Source organism: Belonocnema kinseyi, chromosome 7 (genome assembly GCF_010883055.1).
Source record: "Belonocnema kinseyi isolate 2016_QV_RU_SX_M_011 chromosome 7, B_treatae_v1, whole genome shotgun sequence".
NCBI classification, from domain to species: Eukaryota; Metazoa; Arthropoda; class Insecta; order Hymenoptera; family Cynipidae; genus Belonocnema; species Belonocnema kinseyi.
Genome location: NC_046663.1, coordinates 78995000 through 79022889, shown reverse-complemented (window position 1 = coordinate 79022889; position 27890 = coordinate 78995000). Strand labels below are relative to the sequence as shown.

At 29.9% G+C, this 27890-nt stretch overlaps 2 protein-coding genes across 6 annotated transcripts in view; both read left to right on the top strand.

Annotated features, from left to right (window-relative positions):
- Positions 1–18131, top strand: part of LOC117175825 (putative oxidoreductase GLYR1 homolog) — a 72846-nt gene extending 54715 nt beyond the window's left edge. Inside the window, exons 8-10 of the mRNA XM_033365585.1 lie at positions 2699–2809; positions 3060–3504; positions 15958–18131. Coding sequence (XP_033221476.1) covers positions 2699–2809; positions 3060–3504; positions 15958–16157 — 756 coding nt within the window. The 3' untranslated portion in view covers positions 16158–18131. The remainder of the gene's footprint in view (positions 1–2698; positions 2810–3059; positions 3505–15957) is intronic.
- Positions 18132–20254: 2123 nt separating this feature from the next.
- The window catches only part of LOC117177056 (AF4/FMR2 family member 4-like), a 376982-nt gene continuing 369346 nt past the window's right edge, over positions 20255–27890 (top strand). For 4 of the 5 annotated variants that reach the window (XM_033367529.1, XM_033367526.1, XM_033367525.1 and 1 more), the window contains exon 1: positions 20255–20342. The gene's annotated coding sequence lies outside the window, so the exon portion shown is untranslated. Of the gene's footprint in view, positions 20343–20893; positions 20955–27890 lie in introns of those variants that run through there. The other variant, XM_033367524.1, reaches the window with a different exon arrangement.

Below are 27890 nucleotides of genomic sequence, written 5' to 3'. Positions count from 1 at the left end.
GCCTATCCCTATTTACTTTCTCTACCTGTGTCATAATGATCATAACGGATGGGAGGGACTAATGGTCTTAATCTATCCAACATGGCAACATGATACCAAAATCTACTTTATCCAATTGAATGTCATCTTTCAGCCGAGATCGAAAATTAGGACCTACGCCTACGCAATTAGGATTCTTGTGATCCATTGTCTTATCTGAATCGAAACTTGCATTCAAGAAGAAATAATGGCGAAAGGATTTGCAGATGATATGCTCTTCCTCGGAATATTCGAGGTTACAGCAGAATTTGCGGGCAGACTTTAACAGGCTAATAATAAAATAAGAATCTATATAACAAATTGTCCGTAACCTTCTATTAGAGTATTTTTGGAATTAGAAAGTCAGGTGAGATAATGTCCATTGGACATTTATAAGCATACAAAGTGGAATGGTCGGTTTCATGGCGTTCTTCTGATAACAGTTTTCATTTTATTTCGAAGCAAGTGAAACATTGCGTAGCAACTGCGCATGACAGTGTAAGTAAGCACGTACGCATCCATATTGTATAATTTGCCTGTGTTAGTAGCGTTGTGGGAGCGGAAGTTACTCTGCTGAATGTTCGTCTACAGAGTCGCTATCTGTTGGAATTTTTTGTAAATAAATATCGTGTGAACGGTCGGTCTACAGGTGGCGCCGTTATGCTGGAAACCAAATAAAATCCACTGGATTTTTTTTATCTTGACAGATATTAATTCAGGAATGCAACACTTTATTATTGTTATAGCTTTAACCCCACATAGAAAGATAATTCATTGGTTATTTACGTTTGAGGAATAACGTAGCAAAAGAAATTCCTTTAAGTAGAAAAAATTGTAGACTAGAATGTGGCTAAAGAAATGTTTCTTCAGTTTACAGAAATGTTTTGTTTGGATCTAAGGAACACAATGTCTTAAGGCATAGAAGTATTCACACGATACTGAAATATTCGTTGAGCGAAAGAGATTTATTATTGGCTGTAATAAATAAGTATTTGATACGATAGATGAAATCCGTAATGTTTAGAAGTATGATGTAAGTTTGAGAAGATAATTATCACATGCAAAGAAATATGAATCGGAAATTTAAAGTTTTTTAACCAAGTATATGATTCTTTGATTTAAATAATCGCGTTTTTTTTTGTAAAATAAACACTTCTTTGAAACAAATAAAAATTTTTTAACGGAAATACATATTTATTTGTTCCTAAGTTGTGGCATATGTGACAGTTCGCGAAGAAAGAGACCTAACAAGGAAAAAATAGATTTTTAGTTTTTTACACCAATCGATAATTTTTTATTTGCTCTTTCATAATAAGAAATATTATTTTACTATCTAAAAAATTCGAATTGTTATCAAACTGCTAAGTGGATACCATTTATGTGGTTCCTATGTGTTGTTACAGTATTAATTGATTCAAAGAACAATTTACTCAAATAGTATAAAAGTCCGTCTATCGTTTAAAAAATTTGTATAGTTGAAGTGTAAAAAAGCAGAACCATTTATTTAAAAAAATTCATGCAATTGTAATGATTATAATTTATGATAGTATATTTACTTTCATTTTCGCGGAATAAAAAAAAAAAAATTCCAAGCAATACCAATTAACCAATGCTTAGGCTCAGGAAGACCGATAGATACACAATCACCACATTTCTTCAAATTACATCTATGGTGAACATGTATGGCTAACTTAAGGACTGGAGAATGAAGTTCTATTGTGAGACCATAAACTCAGCGCGTCCGGTGGCATATATTCTGAATTGCTCGGTACAAATACAGAATTTTACCAAAATATTTTTTTGAACGAAGGGTGTATGAAGTTATTTCAAAAATATTTTTTTTCACTTGAAGGCTATATTTATTGGACATAAATCGCTTCACTCTATTTATCAAATGAAATGTATCTTCTAAGTGAATAAATTATTATTTAAGTGGACTAATTACTTTATTCGACTAAATTTCACTTAATTAATTTCACTTAATTAATATTGCTTTTAGTTATCTCAATATTTCTTTGATTCAATGAAACCAAAATATTTGTTTCATGCATCGATGAATTAATTATTTAAAATTGAATGTTCTTTAATTAAAATGCTCAAAATCATAGAATTAAACCAATCTTTTTCGAATTCTAAAAAGAGATTTAAGGAAACAAGGTTCTTAGCTTTAAAGATATGAATTCCTTGAATTAAGACATCGTCACACAGGTTTTTTGCTGCTTCCGTCACATGGGTGGGTCTTTTACGTCTCATTGTTCTTTTTCCAATCTTAAAGGTTTAAAAATAATCTGGATAAAGTCATGTTTTCCAAAATAATAATCTAAATATACACAAAAACTTGAAAAAATGTAATTTTGTTAGCAAATTTATGAGTTTTCAATAAATAAATATTAAGAAACTGTACTGTAAGTTTTTAAAGATCATATCATGACCTGTCAGAAAATTATAAGTACTATGTGCTCCAGTTCCAAAAAGTATATTTTTTCGCACTTGAAAATTTGGTAATTTTTTGTGATGCATGCATACAATTAATTAATAAAAAATCCACTTTTCTCACATAAGCAATATTTATTTATTATATAATCATATAAGTTTCACAAGAAACTTCGTTACAAAGTTTTAAAACATTATATGAGAGTAAATAATTAATAAACTAATGCCATTTTTATTTTATTTACAGTGTATAGACTTCGTGAAAGCAGGAGCTGAACAGGGCCTTACTCCCTCGGATGTCGTTTTGGCGGCAGACATAACTTTCTCGTGTGTTGCAGATCCACAAGCTGCTAAAGAAGTAAGTAGGAAAAGTCATACTTTGTCAGCGATTGGTAATCATATTTGTTTAATTCAATTAAGTAAGAGAATCGAGGTCGAACAATTGTCTGTAAAAATAATAGACAGGAGAACATTCTACTCAGAAGCAAATTTTTTAATTCTTCGCACTTCCTATTGAGCATTTGAATAAAAAAAACACCAGCAGAAGAATAATCTAACAACAACGCTAGGCAAAATAAAATCAGACGAACAAAACATGTTGATTTCAGATGGTCTTTGGCAACTGCGGTGTCCTGTCAGAGATGTCACCTGATAAAGGTTACGTAGAAATGACAGGAATTGACGCTGAGACTTCTAAAGACATCGCAGAGGCGATAAATGCAAAAGGCGGCCGATACTTGGAAGCTCAAGTACAAGGCAGCAAAACTCAGGCACAAGAAGGCACTCTCGTTATACTCGCAGCCGGCGATCGGACACTTTTTGATGAGTGTCAGAGCTGTTTCGAAGCAATGGGAAAGAGCAGTTTCTACCTTGGGGAAGTAGGCAACGCGTCCAAAATGAATCTTGTTCTGCAGCTCATGGCCGGCGTCACTTTGGCAGGTTTAGCAGAAAGTATGGCTCTAGCTGATCGAGCAGGTCTCCAACAGAAAGACGTTCTCGAGCTTTTAGAACTCACTTCCTTAGCTTGTCCAGCTATTCTTGAAAAGGGAAAAGGTACAGTTAATGTTTTCAAAATTACTGCCATTCAAATTTAACTTTTCACTTACTTGAAAAAAATGCGTGGCCTAATATATGTATTGCGTGCCTTTGTGGCGTTGGCTAACTTGAAATGTGTTTTTTCTCAAAAAGTGGCTTAAAATTTAAAGTGACACAGAAGATTAGTTATTAGGAGTTAGTGAAAAAGCCTTCTACATCCAGTTTTTGAGAAAAGGAGAAACTTATGCATATAGATTTCGTGGATTATATCTTAAGATTACTTTTTTTTCCCGAGTACAAATGATTTCCTCATTATTTTTGTTTACATTATGGACTTAAAAATAAATAAAAAGATGTATTCTGCGCACACTATACATTTCTGAAAGTTGTCTGTTTCTTTTCGACTGGCTAGATTAATGCGGTTTTGTTCGCTTAATTCTCATTTCAGAACTGTGGTTAATACGTCAAATACTAACAAATTATAGGTTGAATAACAGCAAGTAGAAAGAATTAATTACATTCTAGACGAAACTGTTACTTACAACCTTTTATTTCACAATTCATACGCAGAAAATATAAATGCCTAAGGGTAAATACTATGCCATGATGTCACAACTTACCGACCGTTCAATCGATTCGTTTGTGTTTTCCTATTTTTAAACTAAATGAAGTATAGTTTTGACATTTTTGCAACTGTTAGAAAAATATGTCGACCCACCGATGAAGTTTGTATTTTTAATAGAGAAATTCTGATTTTTTTTTTTTAATTTTTCATGTTCATCTTGCAGTCTAAATAAAAATTTTTCCTATACAAATCAAACTTTAAAGAGTAAAGCAAATGTGGGTTAATGTTTTTTTCTAGAATTTCAACGCGATATTTTATTTAGAAAATCAGAAAGGAGGAAAAAAAGTATTTAAGACGCGATCGACGATTCCTGATGTCATGGAAAGTCATTTATCCTTAAGATTTTATATCTTAAAATTGTTAACCTTAAATTCAGCAAAATGCACTTGGATTCCAACAAAGTTTGTCATAATTGAAGACTGAAGTCTAGTTTTCAGATAATCCAACCTTGCTCCAATTAAGGAAAATGTTGCTGTCTGTAGTACCTGCAAATAAATCTTAAGATGTAAAAATCTTAAAAGGGAGTTGACTCATATGAAAAACCGGGAATAATAAGAGAACTTTTTGAGTTTGAAAATAATATAAATAAAGTGAAATAAATTAAAAGAGATATGAAACCTATTTGAATTCAGATTGAAACAAAGTAATTTATTGAACAACCTTTAAATAAAAAGAAGTACTACTTCAAAACTTCAAAGGACCCTGCACCAAATTACAGTAAATGGCGTTTTGTGAAAAATTCTAAAAATTATTTTTTTTTTTGTATTTTAGAACCTGCAGAGCAAAGATTCATAAGAAAAACTAAGAAAAATGAACAGCTTTTCGACAAACACTTTTCAAAGTTTCAGTTTTTACATGCATTTTGATAGAAAAATGCTTATTTCAGCGAAATAGTGAAATAATTAAAACAATCACTTTATAACTAAGTGTAAAAAAGCGCTAGGTATGTTCTGAAAATTAATTCAAAGACATCTTGTTGATATGCACGCTTCTTCTAATTATTGGAAAGTTATTTCAAACCGTAGTAGTTGGATAAAAAAACCTCTAATGATTTTAGTTACTGAAGGATGATGATTTCTATACTTGGATGCTTAGGGTATGAAAACACCCCCAAATAATGTTGTATACGTGAGATAAAAATACTTCACTAAAATAAGTATTTTTCTATTAAAATACATGTAAACATTGAAAATTTGACGAGTGTTTGTCGCAAAAGTGTTCATTTTTCATAGTTTTTTCTTTCGAATGTTCGCTCTGCAGTTTCGAAAAAACAAAAACAAAATTGTTTAGAATTTTCCACATAAAGCTATTTACTGTAAATTTGGTGCGGGGTCCTTTTCATCAATTAACATAAAAAATTTAAGAGTATTCTATGTAAGATTTTAAATATTATCCAGACGAGTTATATTAAAATTTGAAAAATATGCGATGAAGAGATTGATGTGACATTTGTTCCATATCTTAATTGTTGAAGTAAATTATGATGTATTGGGTACACATTTTTGTAATAATTAAAATTTTATTTTGTTTTTGTTCATGGCTTATTATGAAATTCAACAAAACATGCCTATATTTGCCATGCCTGTAAAAAAAATATTTTTCCCTATGGGGTTCGTGACAAAAGGTAAATGCTTTGTCTCTTAAAGTATACATTGACTAACATATAGAACATTTTCTAAAGTGGTAATATTCTTCTAGTTCCTTTGGTTTTCTAATTTTTTTCTGTAAATGTTTTAACGCCGAATTCTTACAAATTTAGAGTTGGGAGGGATGAGACGGACCTTGTTAATTTCAACAAAAATTACTTCTGAAATATCAGATATAATATATAATTAAGTACATATTTAAGTTTCTTTGTGGCCTTTTATAACGCAGGTAGTTTCTTTGGCGGGGGGGGGGGGGGGGGGGGGGGGGGGGGGGGGGGGTGTCCAAGCCTGAGCCATGTGGATTTACACTTAGGTAAAACAGAAAACAGCAAAATGTTTACTGAAAACAAGTCCAAAAATATTAAATAAATTTAACTCAAATAGTAGATTTTTAAACCAGAAAGATTAATTAATAGAACAAAACTATTTTCAAAAATTACATGAAGTTTCCATAAACCATGTAGCACCCTAGGAGGGGGGAGGGAGAGGTCAAAAAGTGGCAAAAATTAGGCCCCGTGGTTTTATGGGAGCCCCTTAGTTCTTTATGTACATACAAATTTCGTAAAGATAGTGTTATGGTTGCTTGGTCGAAGAAGCACAGTAGACCATTTATATTTATCACGTTTTTTTTCATATTTAAATGCTTAGAAAAGTATATAATATCGTAATCTGAATAAAATAAGGCAGTCCTTTTTCCAGGACCCGTTATTCGTGTCGAAATTTCGGTACACCTAGCCACGGCCATAAAGTAAAACACCTACAATTGAAGCATAGAAATTCCATTGAGTAAGCAGGGTGGCCGAAAAACTTTCTTTTCAGTTTCCTGATTTTTCCCTGCCCAATTTTTCACTTGCCCTAACCATTATTATTCAAAGACCAACATTTTAATTTTTTACACACGGAGTAAAACAACAAAATTAGATTAAAATTTCTGAATTTATTTATTTCAACTTGAAAATCTTTACATTTTCAATCAAATAATTTTTTTTAAGGCAGTTCAATTTTCTATCTTAAGGGCATGTGATACTTAGAAAATTGTCGATTTTACCAGTTTTAGGTTTCCCCGGCTTTTTTTCTAGAATAATAAATATTTTGTCTTAAAAATATGGGAAATGATAGCGAACATGCTAACGGACGTCCCCGCACACTTTTTTTTTGTGTTTTTTTATCAAAAAATTTTTGATATTGCTAACAACGTGTGTATATTTCGAGGTTATGTGTGTTACAATTCTCCCGAACGTTACTTCCAAACTACACAATATTTTTGGCCGAAAACTTTGGACTTACAAATAAACATAGTAACTAATCTCCCGGAACTAACCTTGTTTGCAGGCAATCAAAAAAGTTTGTTTCATAAATAATTTCCAGATTATCGGAAAGGCAAAGATGAAAAACGACGTAACCTCAAAATAATGCATATGCATACAATTTTTATTTAGCACAATAATTTTTTTTCTTATTATCCCTCAAAAAAGAGTCCGGAACGTCCGTTATATTTTATAGTATCTCCAAATTCAGTTTTTAAATTTTTTCATTTTTATGGAAAAAAGCCGGGGAAACTGTAAGTATGATATGCCCTTAAGTACACGAATTATGAACAAAACATTTTCAATTTTCCACGAAGAAAGATTAATTTTTAATAAAATACTTGATTAATATTAAACTCTTAATAAAATAGTTGATTTTTTAAACAAAAACATGAATGTTCAACGGAGAAGATTAATTTTCTACCAAGAAAGACGATTTTTCAAACAACTAGTGGAATTTTCCACTGATAAAGATCTATTTTGAAACCAAAAATGGAACATTTAAAGTTCCATTAAAAAAAATTTATTTTCTGCACAAAAATGTACTGTAAACCAGTAGAATTCTCAGCTCGAAAATGTAAATTTTCAATGAAATTGTTAAATTTTTCAACTAATGACATAAATGTAGTTCGCCTTTTACCTTATTAATTGCATTTTCAATTAAAAATATGAATTTTTAACAAAAAAGATTAAATTTCAAACAAGCAAAAAACTAATATCCAACTAATATAGTCAATTTTCGACAAGAAAATTATTTTTTAACAAAATGGATCAACTTTTAACCAAGTAGATCAATTTTCAAACAAAAAAGATCAATTTTAACAAAATAATTAAATCCTTAACCAAAGAAGGTTAATTCTCAAACTAAACAGTTACATTTTAATCCAAAAAAGAAGACATTTCTACTAAAACTATAATCGATAGGAGAAAGCAACTGCAAAAACATAAATAGAAATACAAGGAAAATAAATTACGAACAAGAATATTAAATTAGGGTGGTTATAAAACTTAATTTTGAAAATGCCCTAATTTTTCTCGGACTATTAATATTAAAAAATCAGAATTCTAATCCTGTAACATTTTTAATACCGAATTTTTTATAAACGGATTACAAAATTTTTTAATGAACATTTTAAAATGTCAAATTTATCATCCTTCAGAGTTATTTCAAATGCTTTTTATAAAAATTCCCTGACTTGTAAGATTTTTTTTTCAAAATCCTTTTTTTGATACGAAAATAAAACTCGTTGGAATAAATATACATAAATATTACATTCCTTTTGCAAGATTGCATCATTAACCTTTTGATGCTATTTCATTGAAAATATATTTTTTATTTCTAGAAACAATTTTATCGTAAGATAAAAAAGTTTTATCTTCAAATTTTCTGCATTTTAATTTGATACTTAAAAAATTAAAATAACTAATGTTTTGGGTACAGAAAGGGTTTGATTATTTTTAATGTATTGTATTTTTTCCTAAAGCTGATTAGAATACCTAGTTATAATGATTTAAACCTTTGAACAATATTTTGTAATATAAGTATTCAAGAAATTGCTGTTAGATTCGTTGTTTAATTATTAATTCGTAACCTAGTTATACAAATTATTTTTTAAATTGAATTTATGATCGTATCAGGGTCCTGAGTTTTGACAGGGGTCGAGTGCCTGTGGAAGAAAAAACGTCATGTCATTTCCACTCTAGAGTAGAACTCTTTAATATTTAAGCTTTTAAAGTCAAAGCTTAAAAAAATGTTATTCAAACGCTCAATAATTCACGCATGTGAAATGTAAGTTATCAACATTCTTCCGATTTACGATCAAGGCCACTGCAAGCTATGGCTGAAAATGTTCTTATATTTTGGGTTGAGTGTATTTTGAATCAATTTTAAGTTAGAAACATTAATGATTTAACAGTTTTAAACTTCGTTTAAGTTGCTTTTTATGCATAAAGATAAAAAAAATTACTTTAAAAATTAATAATTGAACAAAATGAAACAATTAAAATGATAACGTTCAAAGTTTAAATTTATCATTCTAAAATTTTAACGGCGCAAGGCTTTCTGTTATAAAACATTCGGTTTCAAATATTGCTAAATATTGAAAAATGTTCTTTTTTAGATAAACAATGTTTTTATTGCGCATGTTAAACTTGTAATATTTTAGGGTGAAAAATAATGTAAACAATGTAAAACAAATGCTTACATTTATTTAATTACTAAGGCTTTCGAATTGAAACGGTGCAGTTTTTAACTTTCAAATCTGTAAATTGTTTAGTTTCAGAATCTTCTTGTAAAATGAATTTCTCGGTTTTTCCCGGTCTTGAAAATTCCCGGCCATTTCAGACACATTTTTAATTACAATTATTTTTCTTCAACTTTTACTTCTTATTCATGTTAGTATTAATGTTAGTCATTTGAACACAATTTTTATTCAATGCATGCAAGGAGCCAGTTTTTCCAATCAATTGTTTAAGATGTTGGCCTTGAGACATAAACGTTGGAGAATTTAAAGTATGGAGGAGCCACCACCTTTACCGCGGCCTTCAGGTTATTATTTTCAAGCAGCGTTCATTGGCTTCCCCTGCCTTATATCGTTGAGAGAGCTGTTAGCAACTTTTTCAATTGCGCATGTGCCACAAAAAAAGGGTCTATTTTAAGTTAATAAATAGTGTCCATAATAATCCAGATTTATATTTTACACATATTTTCTCTTTTAAGACATTAATTAAATTGAATCGAAGAAATAGCTTATTTCTTTAAATAATGTATTATTAATGTAATATTACAAGGTTACATTTTGTAATTTTAAATAGTCCCGCGATTTTCGGCACATGCCCAATTGAAAAAGTCGCAGTCTGTTAGCCTGCACACATGTCAGTATTTTTCTCAAACTATGACGTGACAAATATAACATATCCTGAAAATATTACAATTTGCCAACTAAACATCAATATAATAGAATCAAATAAACGACTCAAATATTTCGCGGAATAGTGAGTTTTGTAGCATAACGTCGCGGCCATGCTAGGAGAAGTGAAAATATCTGAAAGGTTAACACAATATTTAACATAGGAGTGCATACGCCTTTTTGTAGAAAGTATTCTAAACGTAAAAGTAAGTTATAAAGGTATAGATATTAATATTTTTTAAGTGTAGAATGCTAGGATAGGTGAAATTGTCGGCCCTCGGGAAGATGGGCACATATGACTTCAACTGCATACGCTTTTTTTAAGATAATATTATAAACGTAAAAGTAAGTTATAAACGTCTGGATAGTATTATTTTTCAAATGTAACATGCATTTGCGCATTTCTGTCTCATCGTTTTATCGGTTGAAGACCTTTCAGTTTCACGAAATACAATCAACTATCTGAAATTTGAGGTTAGAGTACCATACTCTGATTGATTAATTGAAAATTTTGGATATTTTCTTTTCGTTAGGAGGGCTTCTCGCTTTTCAGGCCTCTTTTTAATGGGTCAGCAATTGACTCAGGCGAGACCGTACAAGGGCCTAGTGGGAGGTGATGGAAGTTGCGCAGTTTGAAATAAGCCGGTATAGGGAATTTCGAATAAGTGAACTCTTATTTAGGCTATCTTTGAAATAGGCGAAAGTTCACTGTATTTGTATGTTTTGTTTTAAGTGCTCATTAATTTGAAGAGCGAATATTTCATATTAAAGATTTTTTTTCACAAGTTTAAGAACAATAACCAAATGCAACAAAAAATATAATAGCAATAACAACAGCAATTTAATAGTGCAATTAACTTTTTTAATATTATATTTTTCAATATATACTACTCTGCGAAAATGGTCGAAATAAAAACAGAGTTTCTAGCGACCAAGGAAATTCGGGAATCCGTAAGAAGATCCGAGAAATCTGTGGTCAATTTGGACAGAAATTTTTATTTTATGCATAAAAGTATTATTAAATTATATAATTCAATTGTGAAAGTCTGCGATGAGTTGAACTTCGTCGAAGGTTTTTTCTGCCTTACTTCTTGCAATTTTTGTATGAGATTATTATCTCATATTATGGTCCTGAATTTTGAATTTGAATCTTGAATTTTAAACTTTTAAAATGGAAGCTTAAACAATTTTAGTTCAAACTCTGAATAATTTACAAGTATAAATTGTAAGCACTCAACATTATCGATTTGATAAATATTATATTAAAAGGCGTTATACTGTTATACTTTCAAATCGTTTGAAATCAATAGTAAAATTGTTGAATTGTTATTCATATATCATGATTCAAAATTTTTACTTTCAACTTAAAGATACATCAAAAAGTGAAACAATTACAATTGAACGTCTGGCAACCAAAAGGGGACACGGCCTGATTCAGCCTGAGAAGTATTGTTCTGAGTGTCAATTTTAAAAATCTTTCTAATTTCAATTTTAAAGACTGATACTTGTAGAGAATTTCAAGGCGCATCTTTTTTCCTCTTGCAAAAATTTATAGGTTTTGTAGTTTTTGAGATAATGGGTAAAAAGTGGATTTTTTGAAAACGAAAAATTCCGATCTTTTTTCACCTCAATTCGCGCTAATTTAGCCAATTTTTATCATTTCCCGATTTCCCCAATACAAAGCACGTGTTTCAGTCTTCTGAAACTATCTAAGAAAGAAAAACGAGAATATTGTAATAAAATAAAAAGTTATTAATCTTTTTTTGAGGCAATGAAAAAACCAGGAATTTTAACCTTCAAGCGCCTTGTACTTTGTATTGGGGAAATCGGGAAATGATGAAAATTGGCTAAATTAGCGCGAGTTGAAGTGAAAAAAGATTTGAATTTTTCGTTTTCAAAACATCCACTTTTTACCAATTATCTCAAAAACTACAAAACCTATAAATTTTTGCAAGAGGAGAAAAAGATGCGCCTTGAAATTCTCTACAAGTATCAGTCTTTAAAATTGAAATTAGAAAGATTTTTAAAATTGACACTCAGGACAATACTTCTCAGGCTGAATCCGGCCGTGTCCCCTTTTGGTCGCCAGCGGTTCAATTATAACCTTCAATGTTTATATTCAGCACTGTGCAATTTTAACGATTCTAGGCTTTCTATTCAAAAAAATTCAGTATCATATGGTTTAGTTTTGAATGTTTGAATTATAATTTATCATTTTAAATAGACAGAAAAAATACTGTTTAATGTGGAAAATTTCAATCTGTAAATTAAAAATTTTCAATTTGCAATGTGTTAAACGTGAATGTTTTAGATTGAAACATTTCGGCAGACCCCTCCCCTAAACGTATCACGTATTTTTGAATAATCCCTTATTATGAACAGATTCAGAAGACCTGCAATGGAAATTGTTGTTAAACCTAAATTTGTTGTATTTCTTCATTTTGATAAATTTTCAATTATAAGTTTTTTTTCCTTCGATTTTTGTTACTTATCCATTAGTCATTAGTTTAGTCATTTTTATTCTATTTTTAGCCAAGGAATATATTTGTGGAAGTATTTTCCAAATTTTGTCATCCTTTTTGTGTAATAATCGTAAGTATAAGTAGTTTTTGACTGTTTAAAACTTATTTCTTCTAAGTTCAGACCTTGACGGGATTCAAGGAAAGTTAGGGCAATATTTATACCTCATATGCCTTCAAACGTTCACTCTACCTTATTATAAATTTTAGTTTAGAAGTAATAAATGTTTTATATTTCTAATACTTATGATATTTTGACTTTTCATTTTTAGGCTGTACAATACGTACAATAAATCTCAAGAGTCGCCAATCTTTAAAATGGTATATAGAATCGGAAAAAATAGATCTCTTTTTTAATTTCTGCAAAACTTGATAAAGGCTTCTAAGTCTACTTTATAAAAAAAACAGCTTAAAATTATTTAACTATAGTTATTTAAAGTCTTAGTTTTTGTTCTTTCTTTGGGAAAAAGTTACAACTCTTATTTAATCCGAATGATTAGTGTTTTAAAATTGAAATTATCATTATTTATAACAATAATGACTATACTTTCTAAATTAATGTTTTTAATAAAACCCATCCAAATAGAATTGTAGATAATCTTTCAAAGAATAAAGTGAGGCCTTGATCATTATGTAGTTCTGAATAACTACATTTAAGTAAACAGTTACAAACCTGAATTATTTTTTCCTGTAATTGGCTTAGAAGCCTCCGCCAGACTTTGGAGAAATTAATAATAGATCTATTCTTTTCTATTTTATCAATCATTTTGAATATGGGTGATTTTTGAGATTGATTGTACGTAATTTTCTTTGAAACTTATCCTAAACTGGCCATCTTGATAAAATCATACCGATCCCGGCAAAAGAATGTTAATTTTGTGAAAGTTTCTAGCATTTTTCTGAGTACTTTTTTCAACCAATAATGAGGTGCGAAATCAAAATAAATGTATCAAAACAGGGTGGTCGTTTGAATAATTTTTAGAAGAAAAATTTGACCAAGTTCAATTTTAACCGTTTTTTTTTTTAATTAGTTGAATTGTTATCTATTTTAATTATGATCTAATTCAGTTTCCAATGCCTAATTTTCAAATCTTTATTTTAAAAACTATCTTTTTTAGATTTTTATTTTTAAGCGTACATTTTTAATTTAAAGAATTTCGAAATGCATTATTGAAGACTTAAACAATTTAAAACTAAAGACGTTTGAAGTTGAAAGTTTTGGATAAAAAACCTTTTTATTTTATCAACTGTAAATATAAATAAATACAGTTTTTTAAATGCATCTGTACTTTAAGTATTAAAAAGTGAACAATAATTGATTTGACAAAACGATTCTAAATCCGTTTCAGATTTAAGTTTTTCCAGATTTTTGAGTTAAAACTTAAACTGTTTTAATTTGAAAGTCCTAGCAATTAAAAGATGTAAACGCCCGATTGAAACTTTATTAACTATTTTGAACATAAAAATAGCTTCATAATAATATATTCGTAATTAAAGGTTTTTATTAGGCCTATGTTAAAAAAATGAGGTTTTGCAGATTTCAAATAACAAATTTAGAAGCTTTATAACATTTGTAAAATGCTTCAAAACAGGGTTGCTGCAAGACCTGGAAGACAAGGAAAAGTTATGGAATTTAAAAAAATGACTGTAAAACCCGAAAAAGTCATGGGATTTTGAAAAAATGACTAGAACCTTTTAAATTGCCTCTTGTTTAAAGTCTTAATAATTTACTATTTAATAGCGAATTCTATATTTGCAAATTAGATAAGAAAAGTGAAGGAAAAGGTAAATATCAAATAAAGTGTAAGAATTAAATAAAAATAAATGGAAGATTCAATGAGAAAAGCAAAAAAAAGCTTCGTGAATTAATTAAATTTTTATAGATTTTAATATAGACAATTTTATTAGTTGTTCCGATCTAAAACTTTTATTTTAACATTGTTCAAAAGTTCAGAGTTTTTTTAGATTACTATTATTTTCAAATGTAATCCTCCTAATCTTTGCATAAATAGGTTGACTATAATAACGACTGTAATAATAAAAAAATAATAATTTAGTTATGATTAAAGAACATTTTTTCACATTGATAAAAATATTATCGAAAATTGTTTTGAATCCAAGAAAACTGATTCATAAACCTTTTTCATTACATTTTCCTACAATTTAATTTAGTTGGCTGTATTAAAAAAAAAGGAGACCTAGAATTTTTTCAAAATTATACCTGGAAATCTTGGAAAAGTCAAGGAATTTTTTAACCAGAATCTTGTTGCAACCCCGTCAAAAAATAAAAAACATTTTCTTAAGATTTCTAGAAAAATTGAAAGTGATGTTTCACTTTGAATAATGATTTTAAGAGAATATTTAAAAAGATTTTAAAAGATTTGCAAAATTGTCAAAAGAGAATCTGGAATAATTTAAAGAAATTTTTTTAATTTCCAGGATTTTTTTTTATTTGTAGGAAAAATTCGACAAATATCTTTTAAAATTAATCGAATTGTTACTATCATTTTTATAAAATCCTGAAAAATTTCAAAGATTCTTTTTTGACACTTTTGGAAACCTGTTAAAATCTTTCGAATTATTATCTTAAAATAATTTTTCAATATGAAAAATCATTAAAAATTTTCCTAGGAATCTTAAGAAAATTAAAAAAAAACTTTTTACACTTAAAATGACTAAAATTTTTTTCTATAAATAATAAGCAGAATTTTCTCAAAATTGTAGGAAAAATTTGATTAATTCTAAAAGGTATTTCGAATTTCTTAAAAAATGTCAAAAATAGTTTGAAATTTGAAAAAATTCAAAACAACTTCAGGATTTTGAAATAAAATGTTAAAGCTTTTAAAGGATATTCAAACTGTTTCAAATGAAAGTAATTCAACTTTTAGTTTAAGAAGTGTTAAGTTGAAAAAAATTATTTTTTCAGTTTTTCATGTTTCTAGCTTAAAATTGCTTAAACTAATATAATTTCGAAAGTTTTAAAGTTCATTGAATTTTTGTTTTATTTAGAGCAGTGAAAATGATAAAGTGGATTTATATTTTTGGTACTGAATTTGAATCTTTGAAATCTATAATTGATAAAAGTTAAAAATTCTAAATGTTGCTGTTTATCTGGATTTCATTTCAAATTGTTCAATTGAAAAGTATTAGTACCTAACTTTCATTTTATACGTGTAAATTATTGAGCATTCGAATCTAACATTTTAAAATTGAAAAACTTGAAAATTTCCAGTTTAAATAATAAAAAATCAAGAGTTAAAACCGTGAAAAACGTTAATCCCGATCCGGAAATTTAAAAAAGAAATTTCGGTTTATAGGCAGCTTGTAAATGGCAACGACATGTGCATGCTTTGTCTGGAAGGATAAAAAAATCTGAGGGGATAGTTTACGCAAAAAGTAATAGAATTGATCGCAAAACTGCAATATTATTTTGCTTAACCATATGTGATCATTTTTGGATTTCAGCAATCATTGAAGGAGGATTTCCGACGCAACTACCTCTTCAGCACATGCAAAAGGATTTGAGGTTGTCGTTGGGTATGAGCGATCAGTTGGAGCAGCCCCTGCCTTTGGCCGCTGCTGCAAACGAGGTGTACAAACACGCAAAGCGCCTCGGTTACGGGGAACACGACGCCTCAGCGGTGTACATTAGAGCCAGGTTCTAACGGGATCTTCAGCTGCTGTGGCCAAGTTTTTGCTATACCATATTTATTGCAATACCTAAACTCGTCAACGGACGGTATCGGAAAAAGTAATTAACGTTATCTTCCAGGAGGTCCAGGAGGCGACTTTATAATGCATAAAGATCTATGCATGTGTGCGTGCGCGTGTGTAAAAAAAAACGAGTAAAAGAGTGCGTGCTCCTCGTGTCCACCATAGCTCGCTTTTCTTGGCTTTCCACTCGCTGGAATCGTTCAAACCAAAGTGATAATAATGGGAAGATCGAGAGGGGGAAAAAATGAAAGAATGAAAAACTTTCGACGTGATTGCGATCTAATACACAATACACACGCGCACCTTTCTGTTTCATTATAATAATAAGGTTTCAAAAATCTTGTCTTTGACGCAGCAGCATTTTTGTAATATTTAAGTTTTTCTTATTAAGTAGAAGCAGAATTTCAATTCGTAAATCAAAGAACTTAGAATGTGAAAGTTTCGGAGATGCGCACTAAACACTAATGTCAGAAAGTCGAAATGACATAATTAAGCGATGGTGAGTAGCAAGTGATGACTTTGATTTTTTGTAACTCTAATGTCGGCTTCCTGGTGCAATTTTATAAGGACATTGACGAGATTTAGCACGTAGTGGAAAACATTTACCGACAAACACTAACTTTGTGCTCGACATCACGATTGTAGTAAAGAAAATGATGTATTTTTTATTTTCGGTACCGATTAAAAATTAGTAGCTGCAAGAAATTGCGCACATAATAATTTGTAAAAAAAAGAATTGAGGACGTTACGCGACGTCAATCCACCCATATGACATCTTCTACGAAGATTATTCGACTAATGAATTTTTGAGGGTCATATGGTTTCGTGTGTGGTGTTTTGAATTTTAATGTTGTCTCGGCACTAGACGAGAACCCATTTATTTTTAATCAAGAATAAATATATTAACACCTCCAATTCGGACCACCAGCCGCTTTTTTCAATTACATTTGTTTATTCATGGTATTCATATCCTCTTTTGAATATTTTAGCCATAAAAATTGTATCTTTTCTGCGATCTTATACCGATGTTGTGAAGTTGACTTGAAATTGGGAAGCTTTTTTTTTAATCCACACAAATGTAATTGTATCTTTTCTCATTCCATTTTGCGTTTCATTTGTGTGAAGGATTTTTTTCGAAAGTTTTACGAATTGTTCATTTTAATTTTTAAAGACATCAAATAGTGCCTCATGATTACAATTTCATTTCAACTTTGCAACAGACCCTTAGTATCCAATCTTGTTTTTAAATACGTGTGACCGGAAGAATTGTTCGTTTATAAGCGCGATAGATGATTTTTCACTGTCAGCGGTGAACGCATTGCATGTCTTGCGATCATTGGAGAGCCGCGTATTCTTGGAACGATTTTCGCGGTAAAAACGCTAGAGATAGCTCGAAAGTTCCTAGGGGAATGTAGTTTACATTTCCGTCTCTTGGGTACCACGATGAACGGTCGAGTGAGTCTCCTCGAAGATGCGATGCCGAGCGCGTCGACTCCGTAAAAGGTATACATAGAAGATAGTATAATTGACACAAATACACACGCACGCACGCAGCTAACCGGCTACGCGCCATATCATAACTGTATGTAACTAGAGTACGCGATATTGACGCAGTTTATTAAAAATAACAATTAAATGACACGCTGTAAATTTAGAAAATAATAGTGACGAAACAAAAATGCGGCAGAGCAACAAATTTATAAATTTCAGATATCCGTATTGAATCGTATAAATAGCTGTAACACATGTGAGTGGAAATGAAATGAAAAAAGGGAGAAAGAGAGGGAGAGAAAGATATACATAGGTAAGCGTGTATGCGGGTGAGAGTCATATATGCGTTACGTCAGTTGCATCTGCGATACGCGTTATATATGTTTTGTCACAAGATACATTGGTTTTTGAATAAATATCTATTTGAATTAAAACTTTCTCTAACTATTTGTCAAGGCGCCTCAACCCAGAAAAAGTAACCAGTGAAAGTAATACCTGTATGAATAATATGTAGCTGAAAAGTCTTTTAAAAACATAATTTACTTTCAGGAGCAATAATGTTTCTGTCGAAAAGTTGTATTATAAGTTTTAGACAGCTCTTATTTTCTGACGCAATATTAAATATTTCATTGAATATATTCGTTTCAAATCTTTATCTTAAGCGCGCATATGAAATGGGGTATTTGTATGGATTTAAGATAATGTGTGTGTTTTTTTTAAATTTTTTGCAAAGTGTCTGAACCAATCAGAATAAGGGTGTATAGTTCAATTTTTAATCAGGGTCGAAAAAGACAAATTTTGTTTTTAGCAGCTGATTGAAATTAAATTTTCATTATGCACTTATTATTTTTCAGAAGGACGAATTGTTCTAATAAAAAATCGTTGTTTAAATATTTCAGTACATACGAATTATATTGTATTTGATTGCAACAGAATAATAATTTTTGTACTGAATGATAACAGTAAAATTGTATGGATATCTTAAGTTTAATTTTAACAATAGTTTCTCATCTTAATAAATCTTATCTTAAGTAATTAGAGACTGATAAAATTATGTATAAATTGAGAAACATATAATTAAAAACTTTGCAAATTCCAATTTTTGTACCAGTTAAAATTTTGTAAATTTTCAACTTTTTTCTCTAGCCGGCATTGAATTTCGGATGATATTCAATATTAATAGTCTAATGGTTGATAATTGTCAATACATGAAAGTGATTATAAGGGAATATTTCAATTATTTGCACAATTTTTAATTTAAATGTTACAATAATGATCAATTCAAAATAAAAAACTTTTAATAATCAACTTTTTACTAAAAAGCTTTGAAAAGTGAATAATTGAAAATAGAATAAGTTTGTAATTGTACAATTTAAGAATTAAATGCTCAAATGTTTTAAACAATTATTTTCGAACCCGCTTGAAATAAAAAATTGTAATGTTTGTGTAAGCTATAAAGCAAAAGGGTCAAAGATTCAAATATCAAAGTGTTAAAAACATTAAAAATGTGCTTAAAGAATAGACATCTTTCGAATTATGAGAATTAAACAATGTTAACTGTTCTCTTAAAGGTTAAGACTGGCGCAAAATAGAATAATAATTTTCAAACATTCGAAAATGGTATACTAATAATGAAACAAAAATGTTGTTATTACAAGCTGCATTTTAAATTCGTGAAAATGTTCATTTAAATATTTAATAATATAATAATTGAATAATGATTTTTTGTTATTTGTTAAAACAAATATAAATTTTCGATTGAAACTTTATTAAAAAATAATATATTCATAACTAAAATACAGGTAAGCAGTGGTTTTTTTTCCATGAAAATTTGGATAAGCAACATTAGATTTTTCGAAATAGAGAAAAATCTGACTGTACATCGAACCGGCTTGTACCCGATGTGCAGTTAGATTTTGTTCTATTTCTATTCATTTTTTAAAATCAAAGATTCATAATTTGAGTTGAAAATTAATTTTTTTATTAACAATGTAACTATTTTGTATAAAATTAGCCTCCGTCTAGTCGTCCTGAAAAATTTGGGTATTCGGAAAAGGGAATGGACTAGTCGTCTCGAAAATTCAGGACTATTCGAACTTATGGAAAATAGTTCGCTACTCATCCCGAATTTCGGGACGAGGCACTTCTTTAAAACGAATTTATTTTGTTAAAAACTCATATTTTTCAGTGGAAAACTAATCTTTTTGATTAAAAATGGATCTTTTTGGGTTTTTAAATAACGCGCCTCAAGTTAAATTGCATTTGGGGTGGGGGTAATTAGAGGTTGAAGGGGGTGACAAGTGGGTAAATTTCCTGATTTTCCGTTCAAGCCATCTGGTCACCCTATTGAAAAAGATTTTAGAAATTGAAAGTCTAAAGTCGTGAAACGAAACTGTTCCAAGTGATTAGAAAAGGCAACTCGCATGCGCGTATTATATTTTGCGAGTGTGAGTGAAAAGCAGGAAGGGAGAGAGAGAGAGGTTAGTAGTAGTAGTCGATAGCTTGATGACACCTGTGGCTCGCGCTCGGCTCAGTTTCTCCGCGAGTCCACGCGGTGTAGTGCGTGTGCATTGTACGATGTACATATTCATTTCTCGTTAATGGCCAACAGATCGTTACACGCTGAATTGTCAGCAGTGCGACAGGTGGTTATCTCATTGTAATATCCCTTCTGTTCTTGTCAATAGTTTTTCAATTCATTTTAGTATATTTTGAGGCTATCCCCCCCCCCCCTGATTTGCCAATCTTTTCACCACCATTCCCTTCTTCAGTGGAGCTTTTTATCTTCAGCCTGTCTAAATAATTTCGCTTTTCAATGTAAACACTGGTTATAATGTTCGTAGTTTTCCGAGTGATACGTGAACAAAATCCTTCAATTCATACAAATAGTATTTTACCAGCGATTTTTACTCGAATTTCTTACGTAAATAGAGTTTAACTTGTAGTAGATACGAATGCAAATAGAATTTTCGCAGGCACCAGACTAGACAGTGAATGTCAATACTCTACGCCATCTGTCGAAGCTTTGTGTGGACCGTTATTTTGAAAATTTTCGTCACGTGCGTTCGATGTAACGGAAATCTGGGAAGATGTTTTTCTTGTAAGTTCGGTTTTGAGTTAATTTAAAACTTTAACTCTTCATCACATATTGGAAATTTACAATTTAGAAGATTGGGTATAGACGTGGAGAGTCAAACAGGTTTTATTTTGACGTGAAATGAAACATGGATTCTTACGCTCTTACAGGAAGTAGAAAGGTAAACTACACCATCCCAGTTTTAAACTTAAAATAAACGAGTCGATAAAACTGTAATAAATAATACGCAATTAATGAGATTGTGAATTGGAAATTGAGTTTATTTGCATGACGTTAATTCGTTTATTGACATTGGGTTATAATACATATTAAGGTTAGAATGTTTTGTAAATAATATTCTAAGAATTCTAAAGTCGGCTTTTTCATTAGCGATTAGGTTAAGTTACACGTAACAAGGCGATTGTTATTTCTCGCTGAGACTTGTTGGCAACAGAGTTAACAATAACAATAATGAAAACAAAAGCATTTTTGCAAATATTTAATAAGATATAAATTTGACCGTTGAAATGTGATTTTCTTTTTACTACTTTTAAAAATCAAGTAGTTTATATAAAATAAATTAGATATCTTATTTTTGTATCGTTCAATGTTTTTTGAGGTTATATAATCGATCGACCTACATAAATTACAAGAACCATGCAGAAATAATGAAATTAGATTTAGCCAGACCGCAGAAACTGAGGGTTATTATTATTAACAAACAATCATATAACCTTCTGACTGAAACGGTTAATGGCGCCGCAGATGAGTTGTCTTTTTGTTTTCGCTTAAACATATCAACATCAGGATCGGATTACTGCTGGGTGGTACCCAAGGCTATACATATACTTAAAATGTGTCGTTGCAATGAGGTTTCCTGGCAAGATTACGATATTCGTGGCGATGATGTTTTAATGCTGATTCCTATAGATTTTGTTTGTGAGAAACACGAATCTGAAAGTTTGAAAGCGATATCTCAAATGGTTTTCGTGATATCGATTTTTTTTTACTTTTTTAAATTCCGTGACTAATTACAGGGGTGCCTTCCCGCTCCCATAAGCAGCTGGAAAAGGGACAGGGATGAGACCTGCATTTACGATTATTTATTTAGGTATTTTCACTTCAACCATCAGCTGACTTCACTTCGTTGACTGCTGCGGGGAAAACATGGGATTCAGTCCATTTTTGCCCTATTTTTCTAATGTCTTCGTAAAAACTAATTTTTTCTATGTAAGTGCATTTGAAAAGTATTTGTTATTTTTTAATTACTATTTATTGAACTAATAAAGTGATAATCATTATTATTAATTGCAAATATATTACAGAAATAGGGTTTTGTTCCATATATTTTGTACATTGTTTTCCTCTCAGCTTTCACCGAAGTGAAGTTAGCCGATCGTTGGAATGAAAATACCTAATTTAATAGAAGACATTGATATCTCGAAAGCTGTTCGAGACATTGATTTAAAAAATTCAGATTTTTTTCTCCGAGGGAAAAAACCTATTATGTTAAATATGAAGAAATAAGCTAAATAAAAAACAAAAGTTAATAATTTTAACCTAAAAATTGATATCTGGACAAAAATTCTATAGGATTCCAGATTAAAACTTTGTCGCCATGTATATCATAAAAACCGTGGCCAAAAAAAGATTTTAGAATTTAATTTTGCCAAACAGCCTAACTTGTTTCTTTCTCAACAAAAAAAATAATATATTTTTTTTTAATCGAGTAAGTATTAAAGCTTGCACTAGCTAAATTTTGTATTTTAAATATGTTGATATATTTTATTCCATTAAAACGGATGAAATAGTATATTGTGCAGCAAGTACGTAAACTAGGCAGTTCCACATGAGTGTGAACTTTGCTGTACGAAACAGAAGCGATTTGGAGGCAAGCCGAAGAAGAGCCGGAGGAATATGGACTGCAAAATTCACAAGGGTTACAACCCGTGTATACTAGGGCCGTCCAAAAATGCATTGCAAATTTTTTTTCACTGTAGAGGGCAAGATCCCCCCCCCCCCCCCCCCCCCCCCCCCCCCAAAGTTTCCATATCCGGAGAAAGAAAATCCGTAATTTTTTTTCGACATTGGAATATTAATACGTGCCACCGAGCACTTCAAAATCTCATTTAATTAACATGGGGATTTAATTAACTTGAGGGTTTCATCTAAACATGCCAAGTTTTTTAGGAATTTAAGAGAAGTGCCTAAGAAATAAAAATATAATAATAACTTTCATTTCCAACCCATCTCTACCCTCTCCGCATTGCCCCAAATATGACCCAAAAATTAAAAAACTACATTTTTACATATTCTTGTGACTTTAGCAATTTCCCTCGTCTTTTTCAAACAATTAATTACTCTTGGACAATTTCAATATTTACCATGACTTTTCAAACAATTTTAACTGTTTAAACAAATTTACATTATTTAATCAATTGTTTATTCTCTGAAAATGTAAAAAATAATCGCATTTTCTGATTGAAATGCAATATTTTGTGATTGTTTGGAGTAAAATTTTTTTTTAAACGTTATGTAATTATTTTAACAATTAATTATTGTTTATTTTCAAAATTTCTAAAAATGCAGCCAGAGACATCCAACTTTTTTCAAACGGATACCCTATCCTACTTTTTGTTTAATAATTGCATAATTTTGATACATTTCTTTTAATTTTTAACAAATTTCTATTTGTTCCAACAATTTTTATTTGCTCAAGCACTTATTTTTCGATAACTAAAAAAGGAAATAAGGTAGAAGATACACAATTAATTTCGATTTTAAAAGTATTATTGAAAAAGTAATTATTTTAACAAATTATATTTGTTCAAACGATTAACAGGTGGTAAATGTATTCTTATGAACTATACAGTCAGAAACATAATAGTATGTGTTCTATTTTATTTCATTTGTTTAGCTGTCGAAAAAAAACTGCTTGAGCGAATAAAGATTGTTTAAGCAAATAGAAATCAGTTAAGCATGAAAAGAAATGTATCAAAATTATGTAATTCAAGAAAACATAGAATAGGATACTAATTTAAAAAGAAAGTTAATATATCTGGCGCAATTTTTAGAAATTTTGAAAATATACAATGAATAGTTATTCAAATAATTACATAATGTTTTTAGAAAAATGTACTACAAAAAATGACAAACAATTACATTTCAAGCAGAAAATACGATTATTTTTTACATTTTTTGGGAATAAATAATTGTTTAAATAATTTACATTTGTTTAAAGAATTGAAAATTGTTTTAAAAGTAACGGTAAATATTAAAATTGTTTATTAGTAATTATTTGTATGAAAAAGACGACGGAAATTGCTAAAAAGTAACAATATAACGTAAAAATGTAGTTCTTTGATTTTTGGGTCATATTTGGGCGCTGCGGAGAGTGGGGAGGGGGTGGAAATGAAAGTTAGTAATGGCTTTATGTTTTAAAAAATCCTCTTAAATCCCTAAAAAACTTCGCACCTTTCAAAGAAACCGTGGAAAATGAGTGTCTTGCCCTGCAGCTCTAAAAGCGTTTTTTAACTACCCTAGTGCATACGTTACAAAAATGATTATTGCAATAGACAGCAGTTTTTGTTTGGTTTTCTACTTACCCCTCCCCCCTTTACTTACATTTACTTGTATGTCACTTTTTGGCTTTTTTATTTTGTTATGCTATTTCGTTTATGCAAAAAGCCTAAATTGTACGGAAAATTTATTGGCGTAGGATAAATATGCGGGATTTATATTTTGAAAGCAAAAAATGGCTGGAGAATGTTCAAATGATTTAGAAAGATAAATTACAGTGGCCGCAGGTCAGGAAATTCTGAAATGTCAGGGATTATCAGAGAATACCTTAAAGAGTCTAGAAATTTTTTGATAAAATAAAGTTGAAGTTTACGAAATTCTCTATGATTGTTGTGTAGAGTTGTCCAAAAAGTCGACTTTCGATTTTTGGTGATCGCACTCCCACAATTTGTACGTATTCCTGAAAAAGAAATTTCCTATTTTGTTCTCTTCAATTCGGTCAATAGTAACGCGTGCCCTCGGGCCTTTGCAATTAACATGGGGTTATAAATTGAAAAAAATAAGTTTAAAAAAATTAATAAAAGAAGTAGTTCACATTAATTTTTTGCAAATTAAACTTTAGTCACTTCTCAATGAATATTCAGGGAATAATTTTCAACTAATCAATTTTAATATTGACCCCTCAGACCCCCTTGTATTGTTTCCGGTATATACCCTAACAAATGCAAAATAGCAGTATTATGTGAAATTCAAGCTAAAGGCGGTATTTTCGTGTATTTTGCATGTTTAACTAATTTTTAATTGTTTGGACAATTATTATTTGCTTAAATCATTTTTTTCAGTAGATCTGGAAAAGTAATTATTTTCGGGAGAAATGATATAATTTATGAACGTCAAAAATAGTATTTTTTGTTTAAAATATTCTGCAATATTGTTTAACCAATATCTGAGGAGCTTTCTTTCAAAACGGCATAGATCCACTTTTTTATTTTGAAAAATCGAAGAGAACGTTTTACAGCATTTATAGATAGTTGGTTTTTCTGGGTGATTAAATTATTTTTGTAGTAATTCTGACTTCAATGTTCAATGTTTTTGGCAGGAAACTGATGCACAGGTTGATAGGACTCATCCTAAACATACGATTAATGTAGAAAAATAAAAAGTGGATATATGCCCTTTTGAAAATAAACTCCTCATCTATTTCTATAATTGTTTTCGTCAAATCTTCAAGTCCTTTCTGAACATAATAACACAATAAACGAATGTTGAGATTCATATGTTTTGCTTAAGATATTTGAAAATTATTACAAAAATTTAATATGTTTAAAAAATGTTTTCCTCAGTTAATCGTGAAAAGCAATCAATCTAAAAAATAACTATCCATAACATAACAGAAAAAAATAATTAAAAAATGATTATTGTTTAAATAACTAGGGTTTAAGTTCTGAGGTAAAATAATAATAGATAATAAGCGACACAGTGTAAGATTTTCGGAAAAACTAGAATTTATTCCACCTTCCTTTTGAAAAAGCGCAAGTTAATGATTATTAATTATTTGAATAATTGCAAAGGGTTTTCCACAAACTTCGTCACTTCTAAAATTCATTAAATGCGTAATTAATTCCAGAAAAAAGTATCTTTTCAATATTTGAAGGGAAAAAATTGGTTTCAGCAAATTAAAAGTTTACAAAATAAATGACAACAACACTACTACAAGATAATTGCAAATTGACATTCACAAAATATAAAACTCTTAGCTCTCAACTATAAATATTGCCAAATATGTCAAACAAGAAATATTACCCTTTAAATTTATCAAATGTATCATTCATAGGGAAAAATAATAACTTTTCACGATTTGCAGGAGGGACAAATTTGTTCAAACAAAGTTGAATTTTTACAGGCTTAAATTTGTGTTTAAGATAAATTTACAAATTAACATTTTATTGCATTAAAATTATTGATTCTATAGATATAAATTTTTTTCCCTTAAACAAAATTTAGCATGGTCAGGAAAAATAAAAACATGGTGAGGAAAAACATAAGGAATTTTGAAATTGGAATTTGTAACAACGTTTCTGAGGAAATTATTATTTCCGTAATTTCCATAGTTATTTCCATAGATGACAATTGTTTTGTTGTATCATAAAATAATCTATTGTTGGTTTTAGGCAGTGGTTTGAAAATTTTTTTCAAAACGGGGGTTTGAGCAGTATTGTCTGTAAATTGTTCAAGATTTAAGTTAACTTAATTTGCCAACAAAGGACGAAAAATAAGAGTTGAACTAAGAAATCATTTGCATAAGGAATCCATTTTTAAATGAAATGTGTACGGGAATTTTCATAAATCCTATTCAATGGGCATTTCACAGAATTCATATAAATAAATCAAACCTTTACTTCTTTTTTTAACGGTTTAACGGGAAATGAAACAATTTAGGCTATTCCTCAGTTTAATTGCACGACATATAAATATTATCTGACTAAAGTTTCCCTTTACACACATTTTGATGAGAAAAGAAACCATTTGGGCTAATATGCTATTTTTGTTACAAAACTATTTTTGTTTAATATAAAAAATTGGCCACCCTACTGTTAATAATGTGTAATGATTGTTATTTTAATTCTTCGAGTCTATAGAGCCAAACTTCAACAGCTCTGCTTTTTTGATGATTTTCTAATTCAAAATAATTTTAGAAAATTGTGTGCATTTAGACACATTACAAAATCACTGCACTATTGAATCTTTCGAATTTTAGATATTATGGTGCCTTGCTATTTAAAAATTTTATTTTATTACAAATATTTTGACAATAAGTTTTATGGGTAAACATTTAACAAAATAAGAAAAGATTGCTTAAATTAACGAAAAATATCTTTACTAGTCAATAATGTCAAACAATATTTACCTTTTTATCGTACAAATAATTGAACCATTTTAAGCCATAAAATTGTAGGTCTCAAAATCAGGGATTTTTTTTTTAATTTTCAACATGCTAAGAGTAGAAAACGGAGGTTTTCCATATGAGCTAGGTTAAGGCGCAATTATTTGGGAAACCTTTACATAACAACTGGAAACATTTCAAGACATAAAATACTAGGTCTCGTAGTTTGGGAATTTTTAGAATTTTTTTCTCAATTATTTTTTAATCTTGAAGAGTGGAAAAACGGAGGTGTTCTAGAAAAGCTAGGTGGATGAAACTTTTTTGGGTATCCTTGGACATGAGCTAACGCCTTCTTGAAACAATTCTAGGTCTCAAAGTTAGGGTCTTTTTAGAATATATTTGGTTATGTTTCAATATATTAAGGGTAGAAAACGGGGGATGTTTTAGAAGAGGTAGGGGAATTAAACTGTTTTGGATATCTTTAGACATTATATGGAACTATTCTAAGCCATACAATTTTAGGTATCGGTGTCAGGCCATTTCAAGCATTTTTTTCTCGATATTTAGTATTTTAAGCGTAGAGAGCAAGGGTGTTCCATATGAGCCAGGCGGATGTAATTGTGGGTCCGGATGCAATAAGGGCACATAAAATTTTTTCGTGCGAAAACGAAGTCCCCTGGAGGCTTTAGAAAAAATTTTCGAATTTTAATTTTC